Here is a 24111-nt window from a genome sequence, read left to right on the forward strand (position 1 = left end):
GTAGATTAGTAAAAATTTTACAACAGAATTTGGGGGCCCAGAAATCAGATTTCGTTTTTGAAATAACTGTGATTAGAATTCTGTTATTGCTAATAGATTCATTCATTTTTAGTTAGATTAGCTTCTGCTTTGAAGAAACACAAGAGAATTGTAAAACAAAATTCCCCTTGAACAGAATTTGAACCTAGTGCAGATTATGTCAATTAATTAACAAATATAAAAAAAAATAGAGATGGGGGGAGCAAGAATTTTCTTCTCTGATGCTATAAAGAATATACAGTTAAAAATTATGAGATGAAAAGTACAATTATATAGTAATTTCTGCACATTAGCATCTCTTGAATTCATTCACTACAAAATATCAAACGAATTCTATGCATTGCAGGAGGAAAACAGAGAGAGAGTGCTATGCCTCAGATTAATTTGTAAAAAACTAGAAATGTTTCAAATCTCCATGTTTACACAAGAAAAAAAAAGTTAATTTGAAATTTTTCTGTTCATATATCTAACTTGTCTGTTCGGCAAAAATATATAAAACTTTCAACTTGTTTTTTTTTGTGTGTGTGTCTGTGTAATAACTCACAAATACTTCATTTCTCAAATTATGGTCTTGAAAGCCCAACTCAGATTATGGAGCTCTAATGCTTTGTACCAATAATACCTCCACAGATCGCCCCCCCCCACACACACTGCTTTGAAAGGTAAAGCAATCCCTAACAATAAAGTTTGAAAATTAAATCTAAATTCACTTGCAAAATTGACAATAGGTTAAGAATTTATTGAATTAATTTTTAACTATGCGTTCTTCACACCATTCTTTACCTTAGCAACTATCTTGTATTTCACTGGCGATATAGGGAACACACTAAAATAGACTTTAGCCATATTAACTATGCAGCTTTTGCACTCTTATCGTGAATTTAACTAAAAACTACCATACATTTTAAAATCATTTAAAAAAGTTGACATTAAATCATATTAACTATAAAGCCAATAGTCATAATAAAACTAACTTCAAACGAAAAATAAAATACTTTATTGGAATATGATTAACGATTATCACATAACAAAATTTCAATACACAACTATAAAAAATACATATATGAAATTTCATCTATTTTCAAATGGAATGTGGTATAAGTCTTTTTTTTTTCAGTTGGTATGATCTTGTTACAAAATTATACCTTAATTGCTATATTTGTCAACATACAATATTCAGAGTAAACTTGATAAATAATAAAGTAAGTACTAATAATAAAGTCTTTCCTACCCGACATTCCTTTTTATATTTCCTACTGAGTTAAGTACTACAAAAGCAAAAACAAACAAACAAAAAGAGCTATGTTTTTAAGTATAATTGCAGTAAAAAAACATAGCAAACATTTCTGACAATAAAACCTTAATCATCAGAAAAATAAGAACAGTTAATCATATTGATTTCACTACCAAATAATTGCACAATGAGTGATTTTAAGTGTTATTCAATCCTTTGGAATGCAAACGACTGCAGAAGTATCTTCTATATTACAGTTCTAAGGAAATTAAGATAACGAACTGATGCCAAATTAAATTAAGAGTAAGATAATTTGTTTCCTCTAATTTCAGTATAAGTAGTAATTTAAGGTACAGTGATAAAAATTAAATCTCATAATAATAATAATAAAATATAATAATTTATCATTTAAAAAGACTATAATTTATAAATGGTGTAATTTCTAATGATATCAAAATGATACTGCATACAGAGATTTTAGAGTTACATTAAAAATACTCTTGTCTCATATAGTAAAAGAAAAAAAAATAAAAAAAAAAAATAAAAAATAAAAGCTGAATTTTGAAAGCTTAAAATAAAACTTAAAGTGATTAAATGGTACAAGTAAATATTTAAAATGAACAAGTATAAGTAGTCCTAAATCCTGGTTTTAGTCTCTCGGCGATTCCAAGAAATATTTGAAGGTCTGCAGAATTATTCACACCAAATAATGTCATAATTTCACTTTCAGCTAAAGTTCCTTTACATTGCCTACAAAATATGAAAGACAGTAATTCTACAATAAGCAGAAGTAAACAATTAAAAAAAATCAATATTTTAATTAATGTTTTTTGCCATGCAATATCAAATTCACTTTTGATATTATGAATTTATAAATGGTACGCATATATTTCATTCCCTTCATTAATATCATGATACAATGACAGTGTATCGCAATGATAGTGAAAACTGCAAAGTATAATAATAAAAATGAGAAAAATTATGCAAATGTATATGACTGAACTACTCAAAGATATTTCTGGATTCTTTCTCCACTACCTGTCACAGAAAATATTCACACTTTAATATACAATTGAAATTCATATAAAATTAATTAATATGCATTTTATTCAGTTAACTATAACATAATTTATTAAGAGTAATAAAACATTTACTTCACAGTTAAATTATTGCTTTTCTTACAATTTTATTATAAAAGTAAGATTCATTCATAATAATGAATCTTATTTTAATCTAAAAAATACTTTTCCTAGTAATTACATAGGCACCAGGGAAAAAAAAAAAAAAAAAAAAAAAAATCCATGCTAGGACTAACAAAACAAGGATATTTTCTTAAATTCTACAGTTAATTCTTGAACGATAAAAAGGAAAATATACATTATTAAGATAAAAGAAAAACTCTGCACTGCAACATTGTTTTCTAAAATAGAGACTATTTATTTATATATAAGTAACTTAAATCTTAGCGACTATTATGCATACATACATAAAAGAGGATGGATAAAAATACAGAAATAGAATATATATGAAATAAAAGAATAGTAGAAAGAAAAATAAGAAAATTTCTTCTTTCTTTCCACGCTTTTTCATTTCTTTAAAACATGTTTTCTTTGAAATATTCATTTCTTAAAAATGAATGCTATGCTGCAGCTTTAAAGGAAATGCAGTGGTTGATCAAAGGCCAAAACTCAGTTTATTGTAAACTCGAAGAATTAAAGATGAGTCTTAAATGCAGTTTTTTGATATTATTGTCAAAGAATCTGAAACTTGACAATTAGAAAGAAATATGATGCCGCTTCGCTACAGAAACGATAGCAAAGATTTAAGGTTTCTTCGTTAAAGAGGAAGAAAAAGGGAATGGAGACTTTTCAACACTTCATGAAGTGCGTTTCCAATTTGGAACTAAACTAGAGAATAATTTGAGCAGCAGTTTGAGTTAAAGTTACTAATGCCTGAGAAGCAGGAGAAATTTGCGTAACTCAGATGTTAAAGCACCTTTTAAAATTGATGTTTCAGTGGCTAGAAAATTAATTCTTAAAAACGCGGATAAATTGAATTTTGTTAATATATCTGAAACTTTTAATAAAGGAAGCAGCCACTATATTAACGGAAAACATATCCTTATTCATTTTCTTCATGGTTAAGGAAGTTCATTTTCTAGCAATTATTAAGTTTTCCTTATTAAATCCATGACCGAAGAGCAACACACTCAGCAGAGCAAACAGATAGCAGAAAAATGAAGGCGTGGAAGTACAATCACAGATTATTTAATTTCAAAAGAAAATTTTCCTAAATTTTGCAGAGTTAACATTTATTTTAGGTACTTGTAGACTGTTATTGTTGTGTTGTGACGTATGGCACTTTATAAGCCCGCCAACATTTAAGCCGAGTGAGCGTCTCTTGTTTTTTCAGTATCGCCAACTAGTGTCAAGAATACGACTCAGCTATTTCATGCGTCACATTCGCTTGCACAACCCCTTTTTACATGGGGGCATGTTCACACACCTCACAAATAGAACACGCCCAGAACACGGGGAAGACGCGCTATCTCTATGCCAAGACGCCGGCACTTGCAGACTAAAGAATGTGGGAAACTGAACATAATTTAAAAATTAAAGTAAAGTTTGAATTCACGTGTTTAGAAAATAATAATTTCACAAATGTGGATAAATTGAATATATATGTATATATATATGATTCACAAACATTCGTAAGGGTATTCTTCTATTCTATTCTGTTTAATTCTTTTTTAACCCTAAAGTTAAACAGCTAATGCTTTTATCAGATCTTTTAATCTGGTGGTGACATTGATTTTTGTTGTATAAATGAAATAATGTCATAATGAATTTGCATTTTAAGTGCTAATATTAAGTGTAAATTTCGTTTAATTGTTATTGCAGTTATGCTATAATGAATCTGCAAATGTAATATTATGTCGAATTTCAAATGAACAGCCGTGGAATTGGCAGCCTTCTGGTGGTGTAGACCTGAATGAGTGGTATGATGATTGGGTGCTCTACTGCTTGCACATACCTCATGGTGTCTCATTCAGATGATCTGGTATTGGAGTTTTGTCTTCGATCCAACAAATGGTGCATATATTTCTCGAATGGATGGAATTGCTTTGTGCGACCATATCTCTGTTCCATAAAGATTAATTTCTGAAAAACCTTTCTCCTTCAGAACCCACTCTAGTTCAATTTCTCAAAGTTTATTTTTTATTTTACAAATAGTACTTTAGAGTCAACATACTTATTTGACTAAGCAAAATGATTCAGAAAAGGTTTCAGGGTAAAACATAATTTCGAATTATTAATCTAAATTAATAATTCAAAACAATAAATTCACACTACACTCTTTTTTGATTATTTGACGCACACAAATGCTACGCGCAATTTTGTTCCATAACCATTGTTCCACAAACACTTTCCCATAATTGTCAATATTTACACTCTCACAATATTTACTTTAAGATTTCCAGCTAGTCTATTTACTGTAATGTTTGCATGTTCTTGGCAATGAATGGGCATATTTCAAGCTTGCAATAAAATCGTTCGCGTTCAGAGCAATTTATTTTAGGTCAAGAAACAGTACCTTCGTAATGAATCTTTAATATGACATATTTGTAGTAGTTCCTCTTTATTAAGAACCAGATAGTAATGGTTTAATGTTTTGATTACATAGAACCATAGTTCTTATGCCCCTGAATCATGGTGCTCTTTCAGATATGATTTTTTTTAGCACACATAAGCAAGTTTAATTTTGGGCTATTTCATCATAATTCATCAAAGGCAAAGTTTCATAATATTAGCAAATAATTTCAGTTCTCTTAACTTCAATTTTAAATGAAAAGTAGAATTTTTAAAAACATCTGCTAGATTGTTCTGCAGTTCTATTATATATACACTACCAATCAGTATTTTTTTTTCTTTCATTTTATCCTAACTCCTTTTACATGTAGAATTAATAATAGCTATATTTTTTTCATTCAAGAATTCCTTTTTCCTATGTCAAATTCTATGGGCTGCTTTTCTAACCAACAATAACTTTTATTTTACTTGCTTACATACATTTTTGGTACTTCCATCAAACATTAGTAAATTACTTCTAGAATTTTCTGAATTAATTCCTTTTATTTGTTTACATAATGCTTTGCTTTTTATTACCTTAGGTTTATCAGAATATTCCTTGATTAATCAGAAATTAATATTTATATTCATGTTGCACAAGTGACATTACAAAAACTTCTGCATCTTCAAAATAAACTTTTTAGATGCTGTAAGTTCACATTTTCAACTCAGCAATATGCATAGCTTTTAAGAAAATGTGTATTAAAAGCTAATGATTAAACATGACATAATAAACATATTAATGATTTAAACAAAGTTTTTACAAATTTGACTTTGACATTCTTCTAATTTGGATAAAAATGAAGCTTTGAACTTGCATCAGAAGTATTACATTTTTACTATCTGAAAATTACATTATTTTGGTTAAACTATTATACAAAACAACAGAATGGTTCAACAATGATAGATTTTTCCAAGTAAACAAAATTACCTGTAGCCATCCATAACTTTTATAAAAGATGCAGATTTGGACAACAAAAATGTGTTAAAATTTTCTATAAAAATTTCAGCATCCCCTCCATTTTGCTGAATAAATGCCAACTGAAAAAGTTAATGCATACTAATTAAAATATAATTGTTTCAGAAATTTTAAATCAAAATAGAAATTTTAACTTAAACATTATATAACAGACCATTAAACATTACATATCAGATTTTTGTATAATAAATGGAATATAACATTAATTACTGCCATGTTTCAACAAAAGGAGAAAATTAAATTATTTAATAAACAGGAAGAAATGAACAGTTAGTGAAATTTTAATGATAATATTAAATTAAAAACAAGCATACCATTTTCATCAGCTGTACCTTTTAGGTTAAACTAAAATACATTTCTTTTATAAGTTCAATTTTATTGATTTTTCTCAAAAATTGTTATACTAGCAATAAATGTATGGCTATAATGTATAATACATGTCTGTGTGAATACAAAGATCTGGAACCATTTTGAATTTTTTTTCTATATACAAATGCATGCATATTTGTACTTAGCTATGGATGTATTAAACTAAAAACATTTTATCCTAGAATTCAATTCTGAACTGCTCACTACAAGATACAAATCCTGGAATTCCTAAAATTTCATATAATTCAAAAAAAAAAAAAAAAAAAAAAAGATTAAAAAAAAAAAAAAAAGAAAGAAAGAAATAAGGTGAATGTGTATATTAAGATGCTTTAGGAATTTTTTTTTTATCAGAATATGTTCAATTTTTTTTTTCCATTATAACTTCATTTGATTTCTTTTGCATCTTACTTTGTACAAAATATCAGACAGTAGCATGGTTAATAATGATAATAAAATAAGTTTTTTGCTGGATAAAAGTTATTAATGCTTAAAGTATTTTAATACTAGAACATTTTATTTTAAATCAAATTTTAAAGACAAAACACAAACCACTCAAAAATCATTTCAACATATGTCAAATATTAATTGCAAAGTTAATTTTATTTTGATTTGCAAATTTAGATTATTCAATTTCACTAAGTTCAGCTATCAAAAGGCAGGACAAAAATAAGTCACAAAATATTCTTATCAAACTTACATCATTTAGGAATTGAGTGATTAGCTGCCCAGTTTCACTTACAATTGAAGGTGAATATCTGCAAATTTACCATAAGTTAAAAATATTCAGGAGAAAAGTAGGTGGAATATTTTTTTGCAGGCAATAAAATAGAAGTACTGATATTTAGTTACCTGCTCATATTATTAGGATCTTGAATAGCTATTGTCTGCCAAACTTTGTTCAGATCAGTGTCAACAACTGTTAGGGAAAGTGATTCTTTAAATGCCTTTTCTAACAAAAATTCACTTTCCTTGTTTGTGTCCTATAAGAAATACACAGCCGAAATTATAATTAACACATAAAAACCCCTAGCAAGAATCACTAAATGCATGTTGATTCAAAATTTTAAAAAATAATTTTTCATTTAAAATATAACAATAAAAACAAAAACACATCATTTGATAAAAGCTAGAACATAGGCACTTAAATTTTCCATTAAAAAATAATACAATGTAACAAGAAGTAGTAGTTGCTTTATAAACATAAGAAAGTATATTATTTAAGTTTAAATAGGATTGTATTGAAAAGTAAATGTTACAGAGTTTTATGCTGTATAAATTTTGCATAAAATTACTGTTTTTCAATGAACAATATGTGACTAGTATTTTAAACCAACTGAAGAGAATTTCTGTTGGATTTTTCATCACATATTTGAAATTCATGTTTGCTAATTTACTCAGCCTTCTCAACATATTCAGCTAGCACAGGCTTCTTCAAAGAAAACGTTTACACTTGGGAGTAAAATTGATATTCCTTTGAACAGTGAGTTCAAAAGAAGTGTTTCTCTAAGGAATGTTATCAGTTTTTGGTAATCTTTTCTATCTACAGTTATTCAATATATAAAATGACAATATGATAAGCAGGGTGAAGAATCACTAATGATGACATATATCAAATACCAATATATTTTTAATACAAAACTTCTTACACTAATACAGCAGCACTTTTGTTTATTATGGGAAACTGGGAAAGTTTGTCAATGTCATTAATAGATTAATCAACTGATTGTAAAAAAGGATTAGGCACTCAACATATTGAATAACTCTCTATATATATTATATAGAGTTATTATTAATATATTAAGAATAATGTATGATGTTCAAATGATACTTGATTTTCATTTTAATAAATTAATTAAAGATATCAAGTCTTGAAATATCATTTTTTAAAAGTAATTTATGATTATTGCAACCTAAATATTTTGTTCTGTGATCCTATTTTGATCATAATGAAGAAGATTTTGATCAGAGGTGCAAACATCTTATATTTTAAAATACATTTGTAAGTTGAGAACCACTATTACTAAATCATATATGTTTTATTTTTCAGAAATTGATGGTAAATTAATGAATTTAAAATGTGATGGTTACAAATCAAAATATGATTTTTTCGTTTTTGAAATCAGCATACAACTAAAACTGATTTAATAATAATAGTGAATATTCATAGAGGACAGAGGAGCAACAATTTTCATTTACTTAATTTTAGTCATGAATAAAATGTGAAAAGAGCTATTTAAAAAAGAATTCCATACACAATGTATCTGAAGTTGTTACTGAAAATTTAAACTTCATCATTAAAAACAAACAAACAAACAACAACAACAAAAAAAAACCCAAATTCCATTAACTTTTTATCAGAAACAGCTGAAAATGTAAACAAATATGTGGAAGAGATATCTTTTAAAGTTTTTTTTTTCATTGAAATACCTCTATTATTCTTTTTCATCTTTTGAATATTCAAAAATATATCACTTAAATAGATTTCATAACTTTGAAACAAATATTTAAAACCATATGTTACGAAAATTAAACTATCAGCTAAATATCCGAACTGAGTCTGATATGATATATATATATATATTTAAAAAAGAAACTTTCACTCTATTACAAATTTAAGTGAATGGTCAGTTTCAAATAGTGCCATTGCACTTCTAAAAAAACATATACGTATATTTACTTTATTAGATTCCTGAATAAATATTCCCTTAAAATAAGGTTTTGGTGATATTTGGGATGTGCCTTTTGAAGAAAATGGCTTTTTCGGAGAGCTAAATAATGATAAAGCTTTCAAAACCTAAAATAAAATACATAATATTTTGAGGCATATTCAAAATTTTTAAAAATGATTAAATCATTATTACATTTACAACAGTATCAATTCAAAAATTAAAACATTTAAAGAAATGAAATCCGATTTTAAAGAAAAAAAAATATCAAAAATGACTTTAGATTTAAAATATGATCAGAGTATTTTGAAAATGAGTTTGATGTTTAAATATATTTCTAACAGAACCTCAAAAAATCGTTAGAGAATGAGTAATTTTACTACCAAATAAAGTTAAATAATTTATTGCCCAATAAAATTTTGAGAATGTATTCAAGTAAATTTTTCACTGATAATTAAGGAATTCTGTTTCAAGAACATAGAATAAAAATATTATTTCTGAATATCATTGATGAAAACAAACAGTTTAAAACTGGGTCTCGTATTTGCTAGAAATTATTTCTAAAACTTTTTTTTTTATTTCTCTTTTACTAACAGAAAACAATTTACAAGTAAAAAAAGTGTTTCACAATGGTATTACTTGAAAACTCAATACTTATTATTTGTGTTAAAAATATACCCAAACCTTATCTTTGCTAAATCTCACCTTCCACAACACTTATTCCTTTAAATAATTTTAATTAACGTCATTTCACTTACAGCATATGAAAAGAATATTCATACGCAAACAGGTAGGAAAAATGTTGTACCTCTGACCGATTTTTAATACTAATTTTTTTTATTGGCTTTCATGTAAGTTCACAATTCTGTTATGAATGCTGTTTTGAATTCTGTTTAATTCTGCATCCATGACATATTTTAAAGACCAAAATTTTGGAAACTTTGACTATGGGATGCTGTACTTTTGACCCACACACATTATAAAACAAACATAAATGAAAAAATAAATTTTATTCACATACAATGCTACTAGTCGTTTTTGATTTATATACATAAAAAGTTTTATACATATAAATTTATTTAGTTTTATATTTATAAAAAAACTATTTACAAGAGTTAATAGTTTTTACAAGATTCATTTCTTTTAAAATATATTCATTATGTTATTATTTAATAAATGTGGAAAGTCTTTACTGAACTTAATAATTTGAGACAAATTTACCACTACTTTCATAATTCATTTTTTACTTGACTTTTTTTTTTCCTGTTAAAGCATCAGTAGTCCCTTTCTATGTTTCTTTTTTTTTTTTTTCAGGGGCATCATTTGATTTCCCTGCTTATAAGACGAATTTTTCTGGACTATTTGTGATTATCTTTGATTTAACTTTTGGTTTTCCTTTGCTTGCTCCTATTCTTCTATGAGCCTTAGGAAAGAGCCTCATACTTTCAGGGGATATCATTGAAGAGATCAATGGTAAATTTGACTGACAGAATTTTAGGTTTAGGTCAGAATTTGTATTAACGAACCTGTAATGGCTGAACCATGCATAAACTCTTTTAGTTATAGTTGAATGCAGAAACTCGCCAATAAAAATATTCTTATTAAAAGGAACAAAACCTATAACATTTAATCTTTCATGATACTAATGGGAATCAGATTCAGTAGTCCCATTTAGTCACATCATATATGGTAACAGGTTCACCACTATTACCCAGTGTTAATATCTAGTTGTTCTTTGCTCGGTTATAATAAGTTTGGAACGTGTCAAATATATCTTGTCAAATGGCTGCATTCGATAATTGTAGTGAGGATGACCGATCCTGATAATTACACCATTTTTTTTTCTGTCATGTCATTGCAGGAATAGTTATGCGAGTTTCAGGATTGTCAAGTAGTAACAGTGCCGGTGTTTCAGCCCTTGGTTGGATATAATAGAAAAAGCGCTTAAATAATTGATGAAAAGTAGTCTTCTTAAGCTATCTGAAGATCGAAAAGTTAGCCTATAGGAAGATAATTGTTACTAAAAGTTATCTAAAGATATTGAGCAATACAGTATATAAAATGATGAAGTATACTTACAACTCAGAAATATTTCAATTAATCTTTATTTCAAGAATAATCTTTTAATTCACACAGAAATGAAAAAAGAAAATTTACTTCGGGTCCCAAAAACATATTACCTTCTTCCTATTACAATGTTTTTTTATGATTAGAATGGAAATTTCTTGAGATAGGCCATTTAACCAAAGGTCAAATAGAGAAGGTATACATGAATTATTATCTTCCTCATAATCTGAGAAAGTAATGTCGGATGAAATATCCCTAGTTCCCTTTAAATAAGAAATATCGTACCTGTGACCTAATTAAAGAAACAACATAATCTTGGTGATCAAAGGTACAATATGGCACATCTTCATATTTAAATCTCTATAACAGATTTTCAGTTTGGGAAAAAAAAATTAGAGATTGCACAAAATAAGATTATTAGTCTATATATAGTACTAATATCAAAGAAATGTTACAAGCATTTCTTTAAAATAGCAACAAATTAAATTAAATAATTAGTTGTTAATCTTTATTCTGAAGCAGAAAAACCTTCAAGTTTTGACACTTGTTGCCAACATAGGCAGTAGAAGTAAAACACTCTCTCCTAAATTAAAACAAAGAGGCAAGACCAACTGATCTCTTGATCAAATGGTTTAAAAAATCTTATACAAGGAGGCTTCTTCTTGTCATACATGAATCAAGAATTTTATTTAACATCTGGCAATTCAAAGAATATTTTAAAGTCACAACAAATTATTTACAATATTCTTACACAAAATTTTACAACATACATCAATTATTTTTTTTTTAATGGAACAAATGCATTGGTTTTTATAAAATTTCTATTTGGTTAAAAAACAGTAAGTTTTTGTCTTTAAATCTGAATATATAAAATTTACCAGAAAATAGGAGACAAATAATTGTTAACTGCAATAACATAGTAAACTGATATTTGACCAGTATTAATACCTGATTAACAGAAACTTCTGAACTACCCAAGACAACACAGCATTCAGATGTTTGCAAATAAGATGTAAGTGCCTTAGATATAATGCTCGAGTTTACAAAACTCTGAAATGATGGATATTTCAGATTCTAAATGAGAATAAAAATGATTCATGCATTAAAATGAGAAAATATTTCAGTTATAAGAATATTCTGTTTAGAAATGCTAATTAATGTCAATGATTTTATACATGTTTTTATATTGAGAAAAATAAATTTATGAATACCTGAAATCTACAACTAGGACAAAACTCTTTTTTCAGAGCAATCTAGAAAAAAACTTGTTTACACACATGCTAATCTAGTTTTATAAAAAAAATGATATGATTAACAGATCATATTTTGAAAGAGTTTTATTTTGTCCAAATCTTTAATTTTATTTTTTGATAGAAAATTAAACATTTAGAAAAATGGCAAATTCTAAAAATCTGTTAAAAATAATTTATATTCATATTTCGAAAGGTATTAAGCTATTAATAATAAATAGTTACCCATAAAATATATCTTTATAATATATATTAAATATAGGTGCATATGTAAGCATTTAGGTGCCGATATATAATTTTACACATAAAAGTTTTTACAGATAATTGCATATAATTTAACACTAGTGGCCAAGGCAGAACAATAAGAATTTTAACTGATAAACAGATTATAATTTCAGTCGTTTTCTTTAAAAAATAGTACATAAATATTTACCTGTAAGCTCACTAAATTCTCTTCAGGTAAGGCACTTAGCTCTAAAATGATATTTCTTATGATCTCCTCAACTGTCTTCATCATAGAATCGAAATTAATCTAAAAAGATGTCAAATTTTGATAAAGTCTTTCTTTCAAAGTTATTATAATATACTGTAGTTAGCAAATTAGGTTTACAAGAAGTTGTGCAGTGATGAAGATGGATAAAATTTAATTCACTAAAACCTTCATAATTGACAAATTTTACCTTTTAATTTGGTTTTCCAAATTTAACACAACAAATAATAGAAAAACAACATCTGAGGAAGACAATTTCCCAAGTTTGTAGGAAATTTAATAAATATGCAGTAATTTTAGAAATGTTTTCCTTTGGCAGTGGGGGGGGGATTCTTTGCTAGAAAAATAAACAGTAAATAAGAAGTACATAATAAGCAATTTTCTAAAAATATACATATTAAAAAAAATCTCAGCTTAGTTCTTACAATTCCTTTAAAATAAAAATACAATTTTATAATATATTTTATGATGGAGTCTTGCCATTAAACTACTTTTTATTTACTTTAAGTGATTTCAATTAATTATTATCACTTAAATTGAACAGTTTGTAATATGTATGTTAAGAAAAATGGACAAAAAAGTGAAAACAGAGAATAAAATCAATGTATTAATATATAACTTTTATGCTCTCATTGCTACAGGAGCACTAGTTGTAAGTAAAATTGTAATCTTTTACACTCAGCTAATGTACCTGCCTTTATTTTCAGTAAGATTAGCAGATTTATTTATAATCCAACCCGAGTAATTCAACTTTAAAGAAGTTCCACAAAATTTATGATAATAAAATATATCGGAGGAAAATAAATAAATAAAACCAAATGATTTAAATCTAGCCAAATGATAATGTTGCTAAATAATGAGAAAAGATAAGAATAAGAAAAACATAAGAAAAAATTACATAATATTAATTTATTTTTAAATCTAACAAAGGATTTTATGGGAATTAATCAAATTTCCATAAAAACTCTACGACTGTTCAACAATCATTGTCTGTAAATAGAATATGTATATTAACAAATCATTCACTGTTCTAATATTTTTATTAAACAGAAACATAAAAAGCTATTAATAATAAAGAAAAATCAGAAAACAAAAAATAAAATCAGATTCTATCTTCATGATGACATATAAATAAATGATTAGCAAAATTGATCCACCCAAAGTTTAATTAAAATTTCCAAATTTTAAAAATGAATAAAGCAATTTCCCTGATTTAAATTTTTTGCAAAGAGTTAATGTTTTTAAATACTTTCAATAAATTAAAAAAAAAATAGAATGAATTCTTATACTAAACTATTGTTCTGTTTCTATCACAATAATTTCCTTGAAAATATAAATGTAAGGATTTCTTGTGATAAAAGAGCATTTCACCATTTTTAAGTTAGACCTTCATAAGATTTTATTTTTAATTAAACTAGATGCAAAACTATAAAGGCAATTGATTATATTACTTATGAAAGCCATCATTACACCGTTCATGAATCATATACATATCAAAGTTTTTGAAAAAATGACATTGGAAATAATACATCCATATTTAGCGAAGAGGATTAAAATATGGTAAAAATGATCTATCAACTAATGCAGACATCAATTTTTTTATTTTTTTAACATAAAAATTAAAAGTATATGAAAGATAAAAAGTATCTTTATTTTTCTTTAAAGAAAAATAAAATAAAAATAATTTCATAAAAGTGAATGAAAAAAAAAAAAAGAATTTTCTAGATAAATATGCCTTTTATGTAAAAACGGTTGCAAGCTATGGAAAGGTAGAAGATTACTAGTACACAACAGCTATTCCAAAGAGTAGAAAACTGATCTATAGTATTTGTCAGAATGAAAAACTGAGCATAAACTAATGGCTATGTTAATAGCTAACAAGTATTACTAGCTAACCACTTTTGGATACTAAGACTAGTGGTAATATCTTTGGTATCAGTGGTATCGGAAGTGAAGCGATATGATGTATGAAGGATAGAACCTGGGACCTTGTGGTTAGCAGTCCAGTAACTAAACCATTTTACCAAAACAGCTGTTCGGGTAGAAGCACTGTTACTGGCTTATATGCTATTCACCAAAGTACTCTCCCTCCAGTGAGTCGAACGATATGGATGTTGAGTGGTGATGTATTGAGTTATTAGTAGTAGCTGTTGTCATAATGGGCCTATACCCAGTTTGAATAGCACCAAGTGTTATGGCGAGCGTGTGTGGATGCTGATGAGCCAAGTGTGTCTGGCGACTTTGGTTGCTGCGTCACGTGAGCCTGATGACTTTTTTGGTTTGCTGCGTCAAGTGAGTCTTTGGTTGCGGGTAGATGGCACCACAACAGCTGTACGAAGGTTGAAGGTTCAGCATCTGAGGTCACCAATGAAACGATAGGTGAATGCCCTAAGGATAGAACCTGGGACCTTTTGGTTAGTAGTCCAGTAACTAAACCATTTTACCAAAACAGCTGTTCGGGTAGAAGCACTGTTACTGGCATATATGCTATTCACCACAGAATAATCATGCAAACATAAATCCTTCAAACAAATTTCTATCATGTAGCAAAGAAAGGAAACATTAAAAAAAATCTATTATGTATATATTGTGATGTATATAATAGCTGAAAGAAATATTATATATTGCTATATCATGTGAAATGCAAATTAACCTGTTAATGCCCATCTTAATATAAAGTACAGATTGTAATAAAATTCTTTTAAATTATGTTAGAAAGTCTTAAATTAAGTTGACTATGAAATAAAATTAAACTTTAAAAAAATGCCTTCTTATTTTTATTTTTTTAACTATAAAAAAATGATCAGATTATTGTTTTAAAAACTTATTACAGATTTTAAATATATATATATACTTCCAAATTACTTGCATTATCACACATACACACAAAAAAAATCACATTTCTCTCATGGGTTTATATGCAGTTGAAAATGCTTAAAGAGTGTGAAAAAATATATCAACTTTCTAAAGCAAAATAAAAATAAAAACTGGAATGTGTTTGGTTGAGACATATAAGTAACTATACCTGTCCTATACAGAGGATACCAGTGTTAACTGGTTAAAGAAATTTTTTATTATAATCCACTTATTTAAAAATATATCACAATACAAAATAAATGTGAAAATAAATATAATGAAAATTCTACCTAATCATGTATTTAAACCTAAAGTTCATAATAATGAAGAGCAATATTATAACTAGCTTTCTGCCACGAAAGGGAAAGAATGGTTATATTTCCATTCAATGCTGAAAATGCATTAAAATGAACCTAAGTCACCCATTTTAAGCTTTAAAAAATAATAAGGTTAATTATTAATTGCTATATTAAAATAAAATAGATTATAATCAATATACAATTCAAAATATTTTAAATTATCAACTAATACTAAGAATTAACAAGGAAAAAATTATTTTACCAAAGAATTCTGCATTACATCAACTGCTTTTCTAAGTTGATGATCAATAAACATATGATTTTTTAAAACAAAATCAAGATCTTTACATTTGAATATTGTTCCAAAGCACAAACAAGTATCTTTAGTACCCTTGATATCATTAACACAATTCATCCATGTATTCACATGAAATACAACAGTTACAATCACTTTATACTCTGATATATATAATCTTGAAGCCCATTCATCATAAGGTTTGCAAGAATCCACTTCACTAAGGAGTAACTGTCCGCACATAATGGAGTATATTTCCATATCAGGCGAGTATTTAGATTCAGTATGAAGAATATCCTTGTTGTGCTTGGAAATGTTGAATTCATGCAATGTATTGCAAGGTATTTCAGACAACAAATTATTTTTACAATCATTAACAAACCACAGTTTTTGAATTTGAGGTCCCATAATATGATCCCAAGATGACAAAATAACGGCTTCCATATTCAAATGCTAAAAAATAATTCAATATTTTTTGTTAATTCAGAAACTGACAACCTTTGCTGATCTTTGGAAATCTACTATTTTAGCAAGTTTCTTTATACAAAAGAATTATGTTACTAAGCTGCAAGGTGACAGTCAGAATGCAAGAGAGGGGGGGGGACTATTTCCGAATACCATGAATTAGTAAACGATAGCTCTTTTCGAAAATTTTGAAAAGGAAATTTCCATTGTTGTCATGATGAATGTTACATTTCACTTCATAGAATATTGGAATCTGTCTGTCGGTTTTACCACAAATACGTAAATACAGGTTTTTTTTTTTTTTTTGCTTAAATAATGCTGCATTAAAAACGCTGAATGAATTTTACAAAATATTATAAGATAATTCACCTTCAGAAATATGAACCAGAAAATTTCATCTATAATAATAATAAAAAATCTGGAGAAATAAGCCTCATTACGGTTTGTCTGGTATCTTTTCGGAACTTTTTTACTGGTTAGTAATAATTGATTTTGCTTACTAAATAATTGCTTTTAAGTAGATTAGTCATATTTTCATTGGATTATTCTTTATTTTAAAAAAATTATAACAATTTATTTTTCACTACCTTAATTTTCTCATCCAATCAGCATAGTGAATAATGAAACTTGGTAAAAATAAAACTCTCCCCTTTTTGTCATAAAGCCTAAATTATTTTGGATATTTTTACAGATTGAATAGTAATTAGGTGTTTTACATTTGTTTCGCAGACCTAATATCACAAATAGGAAGAAAAAGTTACTTTTAAGACACATTGCGCAAATAGTGTGCGCACTTTAACAAGGGTGTAGCTGTCTGCAGTGACTGAACTAGAGTTTCTTTTTATAATTATTTCTTTTTATTTATTTTCCGTTTACATTTAATGAGGTAGACGAGACGGTGCACTGCACGTTAGAAACTGTCAACGTCGCGTGTTAATCAATGCTAATAACTCTTGCATTTCGTCTCTTATCTACTTAGAAAAAGTATCTGTGATATGTTTTATTAAGGCGATATTTTTTATTGTATAGGAAATAATGTGTCATTATATGTTACCAGGAGATATAATACGATTAAATGTTGGAGGAACAAGGTAAATATATTATGTGAATTAAGATGTAGGAATTTACTTACTGTTAATAAAATAAAATCTAAATTGATAACTAATTTTTTTTCCCGTTGAAAGGATGATTTTGTTAGTTGAGCATCTATTAAAAAAATTTCTTTAGATTCGATTAACTGTTAAGCAGATTTTTTTAGTACTTTGATTTGTTGAATTTTTACTAAAATATAGATAATTATTCTTGCATGTTTTAAATATGTCTGATTTGAAGCATTTTTTTTTTTTTTTTTTTTTTCATTTTCATATTTTAATCTAGAATTTGTAGATAATATGTATGTACTTAAAATGACCCAGTTTTTCTAAGATATTTAAAATTGAAATTTATATAGGAACTAAGGTTAATGTAGTTCATTAATCAATGAACTACATTAACTTTAGTTCATTGATGTATGAGCTAATCTGGTATATGATATTTCAAAATATATTTTAATATATGTAATATTTTGAAAAATAGCATGCAAATATGATATTTCAAAAAATTTACAATAAGTTTCATATCAATATTTTGTTAGATAATCAAATAATATATGTGTTATGATGATTATGATTAATCAGTATGATTAATTATTCTCCATTATTTTAATTCATTTTATCATACTAATCTGTAATTATACATGCCAACTGATACATTACATTGATTATAACATAGACATATTCTGTTGAGTTTCTGTTTTACTTGTCATTGTGATGGTATATGAAATTAGAAGTTAATGCTAGCATAGTTTGAACAAATCTAGCTTTGTCATTTTTTAAAATCAATTTTTAGCATTGCAAAAATAATCAATGCTTGATTGATTTTTTTTTTTGAAGATTTATAGTGAAATTTTACCTGCTTTATATTGTTGATTGTCTGAAAATGTTATAAAATGAATTAGCTTTATTTAATAAAAATTCTAAATGCAAATAAAATTAATATATCACAAATTTTGATTGATGAATTAAGATGCTAGTGATTAATAATTCTAAGGTCACCATATATGTATGTTGGATTTTACCTATTATAATATTCTGAAATAACCTACTATTTTATTTATTGACTATTAAATACCGGTTTACCATCATACTTTATTATTATTTTTTATGTATGTTCTTGCTAGTTTGCTGTAATCAAAATTTTAGTAATGGTGTTCGTGATTGATTTGTTATTCTTGTCATATTTAATTTAATGGATTTTTTCATACTTTATAATACAAAAAATGTTTAATTTAATATGTTAAATGTTAATAATAAAAATGTTAATGTTAATGTTCTGTAATTTAGGTTAGCAACATCCCGACAGACATTGACATGGGTACCCGATTCCTTTTTTACAAGGTATGTTTTTAAATATTGACCCTATACTTCTTATTTGTATTTGAATGTTCTTGATGATAAAAAAATTTAAATACAACTTGACCATCATCTTGGGTATAATATCACATATAAATTATTATAATCTGTTAAGTTAATATATATCAAGATATGATACTTGGGAATAAGTTGGGATTTATTTGAGCATTTAAAATGACTGTGCAAAATATAGTAAAATGGAATTTCAAGGTTTTAGCAATTTCTCTTTGAATTGTATTTCCTGTTACAGATCAGTAATTTATTATTTAAAAAATGTATTAGTGACAGTAAGGAATGTTGTGATTGATGATGGTTAACTCTTTAAATATCTTTTAACATTCTTTTATTATTACCATAAATTTATGATCCTTCCCTTTAATTACTAAAACATGCTTAGAAGTGCCAGCAGCAACATTCTGATACTACTTGTATGGTGTCAGATTAATAAGAATCTTTTAACCAAATGATGATTAATGAGAGAAAATAAAAAAAATCTACTAGCTACTTAATGACCAACTGTTTGCCCACATTCTATGTATTTAACATCAGCATTGCTCCCCCGCTCTCAGCCAAGTTCTAATTTCGAGAGAAATCTCAGAAGCTTCTTTATTGTACATTCTCTGTGGGAAAGGAATGCTTTGGATGGATTTTGCCATTACAGCCATTGAATAGAATATCTAATGCACTGACTTCACTGATTTTTATTCAAATGAAAACTCATGACTCCTGGATACATCATTAAATAATATCTGTCCCCTTTCATCTCCATTTTCATGTGATATCGCAATATAAAACTTGGAGGACCCTGTTCATAATAATTGGAATGATTTCACCAACATACATATAGCTTTGAACATATAGCTCAGCAATGAAAATGTTCTATCATTACTATGCAATCATAATTTAAAATAGCATTTTATTTTGTTTTACTAGCATGCATTACGTCAAAATGACCATATTAATATATTAATGAGGTTATTACAGGTGGCCAGAATTAATGTGATTAATTTTGTCATGTCAAATAATTTTGATGAATTTATCTTTATTATCACAACATAGATAATAATAACAATGTACTTACAATAATGTAAGTAAAAAGTGCACAATAATGATAGAGCATTCTGTTTGGTTAGCTGTACTTCGAAGGGTCGAAATTGTCAAGTTAGTGATGAAAATTAGAGAAGTTGTCAAAGCTGAGGGCTGTGTCAATGTTTTATTTTATATCTCTTGAAGTTGTGAGGAAGAGCATTGATGACGTAAATTGGCAAAATTGAACCAGTAGTTCAGGTTGTGTGGCTGGTTCATTGGCTTTTCTTGTTTACAACCTCCATTCCTATTTTTAATAGACATTGCAATATAAACATAGATAGAAGCCTGAACCTCTATATCTGGACAGATTTTGCCACTTTGAGGCAATCCACAAGAATAAGACATTTGAATCGCTTGTCACCGTATCAATTATTTTGTCAAATGTGATAAAAAAACTTTTTAAAAAAAGTAACAATTGGATATTTGGCACTCTGCCAACTTAATATTGTTGACATTCACTACATTGATTTTTTAGCCGAGTAACCAAAAACTATCAATAAAATACAACATCAGATTCACTCAGAAACATACTGGTTTTTCTGCCATTGAGTGAAGACTGCAGGCTGAATGGATAACAAAGGAATCGGACACTTCACTGACTTAACCATTGTTAAGAAGATGAAATTCCCATATTTTGAGTGTCTTGATTTTATAATAATTCAAATATAAGATTTAAAATAACTGATTCTTTGATATAAAACTCTCTGAAGCAATAACGATTTTTACTGATGAAACTTTTCATTTTTCGCTGATGGGGACAAGCAATCTCCAACAGGGGACAGTTGCTTCCCTTGTATCATCACCTCTTAACATGCTTGAAAGAACTTGATTGAAGTTTTATTCTGAATTTGTCTTATTAGATAGATAACAGAATTTATATTTTTACCTTCCAGTATGCTGAGTGGAAGAATATCGACACTAAAAGATGAAACTGGTGCAGTAAGCATGAAATTTATTTGATTTTATTTTGATTTAAGTGCATAAATTTCATTTGCTTTGTAATTATTTGTTGCTTTAATATATTTTCAGTAATTGAATTATAATATCCTAGGTATCCTCCTTCATTAAGTATTATTAAAAAAATTTGACAATAAAAAAAATTGTCTTAAAAGTCAGTATGGTTTAAAATTATTTTTAGTTTGGTTACTCAATCACCAATTTCATCCTATTTGATAAGTGCAATATAATTATATTAATGCATGTTTATTACCTGCTTAGTCATCCAGTAAAATCATAAAACTATACTGTTTATGAATGTGAATACAAATTATAAGCTTTAAAATCAGAAAGGTGATATTTTTCACAGGCAATTTTTCTTCTGAAAATTTAATTAAAAAAATTGCAACAGCTGATGTTTTCTGTATAATTTTTGTATATTTCTATCAATAAAAAGTAATCAGATGACTATATTTTCTATACTTTGAATGTGTTCCAAAATGAATTATTTTAAAAGAAGTTTACATGACAGTATGCATGCTAAATAAGTTTAGTTGTAATATAACAAAATAAACCAATATAAATGATTTGAGCAAATTGAATGCTTATGCTATCATTGCTGTTATAATTGATATAAATATAATTATAAATTATCATTTAATTGGAAATTCAATTATAAACCAAGACTGATGTATTGAAATTGATCTCATTTTATAAAAAAATATTAATTTCGTTTTATATTCATCTGCATTTCAAAAAATTTTTACGTCTATTTATAGAGCATTTAAAAAAGATGAGGAACGGGATTTTAATTTTACACTACAACTACCTCGTATTTGATGTTTTCAATAAAATTTAAAAGAAATTTACTGAAATCTGTATATTAAATGGATTTGGGTGTTAATGGTTAAATAACAAATAATTTTTTTTTTTCTGTCTGTTGCTTGTAAAGTGTTTTTCTTTTTTTGAAAACTTCTTGTGGTTATCTTCTTTAAATTAGAACTGTAAAAATATTCATGCTATTTTTATAAGACCTTGAAAGAAGTATTTATTATTACATGTTAAGTCACATGTCAGTGAACAAGTTAATTTCTTTAGTTTTGTTATGTCATTACTAATGATTTACATATGCATCTTTGTTATTTGTGGAAATATATTGTATTTTTAAAATAATAAATAAAAAAATCTCAGAGAGTGAACAATTAAATTTTTTCTGGTTATGTTTTGTTTTATCATTTTTATTTTGCATCTTAAGTAGGTAATTTTAATGGAAAAAATGCCATTATATTTATGTGGTTATGACGTTTTAAGTTCAGTCTGGCTTATATTTAAATGAATTAGTCTATTTTTTAAACAGACTACATTCTGTTTTAATTTGCCTGTGCATTAGAAATTAGATTAACTTATTGACTCTGAACTATATTTTCAATGTAGCTGAAATTTATATCAAATATTTGCAGAATACATTATTTTCTGATTGTTGTTTTTTAAGTAGTCTGTTTGCTTGGTAAGCAAAAGAAATGGAGAAGAAAAATCATTACATGTATTAAAATATTACCCATATTATGTATTTAAAGTGGTCTTTATTGAGACATTTTTAAGTGAATAAATTGATTTTGACTTTTAATGGTATCTTTTAAAAATAATAATTGAAAATATGTGTTGATGTGAGCATCTTGTTCAGATATTAACATGCTGTTTAGTCCAAAATTGAGATGAATCAATCTCAGAAAGAATGGGGGAATTATGAAAGTTTTTTTGATGCTTAAATTTTTCTAAAATTTAGTAGGTACTCAGTTTTTATATTTAATTTTTTTTTTCCTGTTGTAGATATTCATTGACAGAGATCCTAAATTATTTAATATCATTTTAAATTTTATGAGGACAAAAGATGTTGATTTAAGGTAAGTTGTTTTTTTAGAGTGTTTATAATAATATTGCAGTAATTATTATGATAATTTTCCTCGTGTTTATAAATTATTTTTGCTTATGAAAGTATTTAAAATAGAATTACGATTTATTGTTTATTGAAACTACTTATGAATAATATACACATTATTTAAAATTATTTGTATTTATCATGATCAATACAGTATTTGTCCTCTATTGATAAGAAATTTTGCTTGTATCTTAATAAAATGAGGATTTGCTTCAAGCTGGTTTATTGCTAGAACTAGAATAATTGTCTCTGCCATTTCAATGACATTTTGAATTTTAATTTGAAATAGAACTTGAATGCTTGATTATGCTAATAATGTAATTTCAAAAAATTGGATGATGTTTATACATAAGAAAACCTAAATTCTTTAATTTTAATAATATATGTCATAATTTTTTTATTTGATTTTACTATATATTTTTGTATATGTGTGATTTTTGCTTTTTTATACGAAGTATAAAGAAAATATTGTAACAAATTCGAACTTGATTTTGACAAATTTCCATGTTTTAGATCACCCTGAGTTCGAAAATCTGTCTGTCTGTGACAAAGATAACTCCAAAACAAATAAGGCTAGACAAATGAAATTTGGTTTACTGTCTTTATGCCAAATTTGTAGATTTCTATAAAATGTTGAGAGAAATTCTTTCAAATCTACCTTAATTCTTTCTGCCTCACTGACTGTTCCCATATTAAATATCATAATAACTACAAAACAAAGAGAAATAGATACATAAAATTTGGTGTACAGATTTAACATCTATAATGTAGACATCTGTCAAATTTTGAACCAAATCCAACAAAGGGTTGGCCATCTTTTGATCTGTTTTTTCAGAAAATGTAAGCACAATAACTCAAAAATGCAATGACATATTTGTCACATGTGATATGGAATTTTGTGATTACAAGTGTAGTTTTGTGTTCAATTTTTGTTTCAATTGGTTGGAAAAAATGTGTCTGAAACAAATTCGATTTTTGGGTACATGCCAGGTGCAATCTAGGGATCAATTGCTAAAAAATTTGCCAAGGATCACCTGATAAATTCATGAAAAATGTTAC

General features: G+C 26.7%; 2 protein-coding genes across 5 annotated transcripts in view; one reads left to right on the forward strand and one right to left on the reverse strand.

Moving 5' to 3' along the window:
- Window positions 1–1017: 1017 nt before the first annotated feature.
- On the reverse strand, window positions 1018–16860 carry LOC129958238 (guanine nucleotide exchange factor C9orf72-like). 4 transcript variants are annotated; one of them, XM_056070536.1, is made up of 8 exons: window positions 16141–16860; window positions 12667–12765; window positions 11932–12057; window positions 8928–9044; window positions 7100–7230; window positions 6948–7005; window positions 5834–5943; window positions 1018–2023 (listed from the first exon to the last, which is right to left on the reverse strand). In XM_056070536.1, the coding sequence occupies exons 1-8, from the start codon at window positions 16615–16617 to the stop codon at window positions 1885–1887; spliced, it is 1257 nt and encodes a 418-aa protein (XP_055926511.1). In that variant the 5' UTR covers window positions 16618–16860; the 3' UTR covers window positions 1018–1884. The 4 variants fall into 4 exon arrangements, with proteins under 4 accessions (XP_055926511.1, XP_055926513.1, XP_055926512.1 ...); XM_056070538.1 differs by lacking the exon at window positions 11932–12057; XM_056070537.1 differs by lacking the exon at window positions 8928–9044.
- A 589-nt stretch (window positions 16861–17449) lies between these two features.
- Window positions 17450–24111, forward strand: part of LOC129958604 (BTB/POZ domain-containing protein KCTD3-like) — a 28834-nt gene continuing 22172 nt past the window's right edge. Inside the window, exons 1-4 of the mRNA XM_056071202.1 lie at window positions 17450–17729; window positions 19020–19073; window positions 21071–21116; window positions 22944–23017. Of these exons, the coding sequence (XP_055927177.1) occupies window positions 17674–17729; window positions 19020–19073; window positions 21071–21116; window positions 22944–23017 (230 nt within the window). The 5' untranslated portion in view covers window positions 17450–17673. The remainder of the gene's footprint in view (window positions 17730–19019; window positions 19074–21070; window positions 21117–22943; window positions 23018–24111) is intronic.

Source organism: Argiope bruennichi, chromosome X1 (genome assembly GCF_947563725.1).
Source record: "Argiope bruennichi chromosome X1, qqArgBrue1.1, whole genome shotgun sequence".
In the NCBI taxonomy this organism is placed as follows: Eukaryota; Metazoa; Arthropoda; class Arachnida; order Araneae; family Araneidae; genus Argiope; species Argiope bruennichi.

What these genes read in the sequence shown, in the direction of transcription:
- LOC129958238 (XM_056070536.1), bottom strand. Translation starts at nt 16,617, where the DNA reads ATGGAAGCCGTTATTTTGTCATCTTGGGATCATATTATGGGACCTCAA. An exon ending in AGAATTTAGTGAGCTTACAG is followed by an intron (nt 12,058 to 12,666) that starts GTAAATATTTAT and finishes ATTCTCATTTAG; the next exon opens with AATCTGAAATATCCATCATT. An exon ending in AAAGTTATGGATGGCTACAG is followed by an intron (nt 2,024 to 5,833) that starts GTAATTTTGTTT and finishes CATATTTTGTAG; the next exon opens with GCAATGTAAAGGAACTTTAG.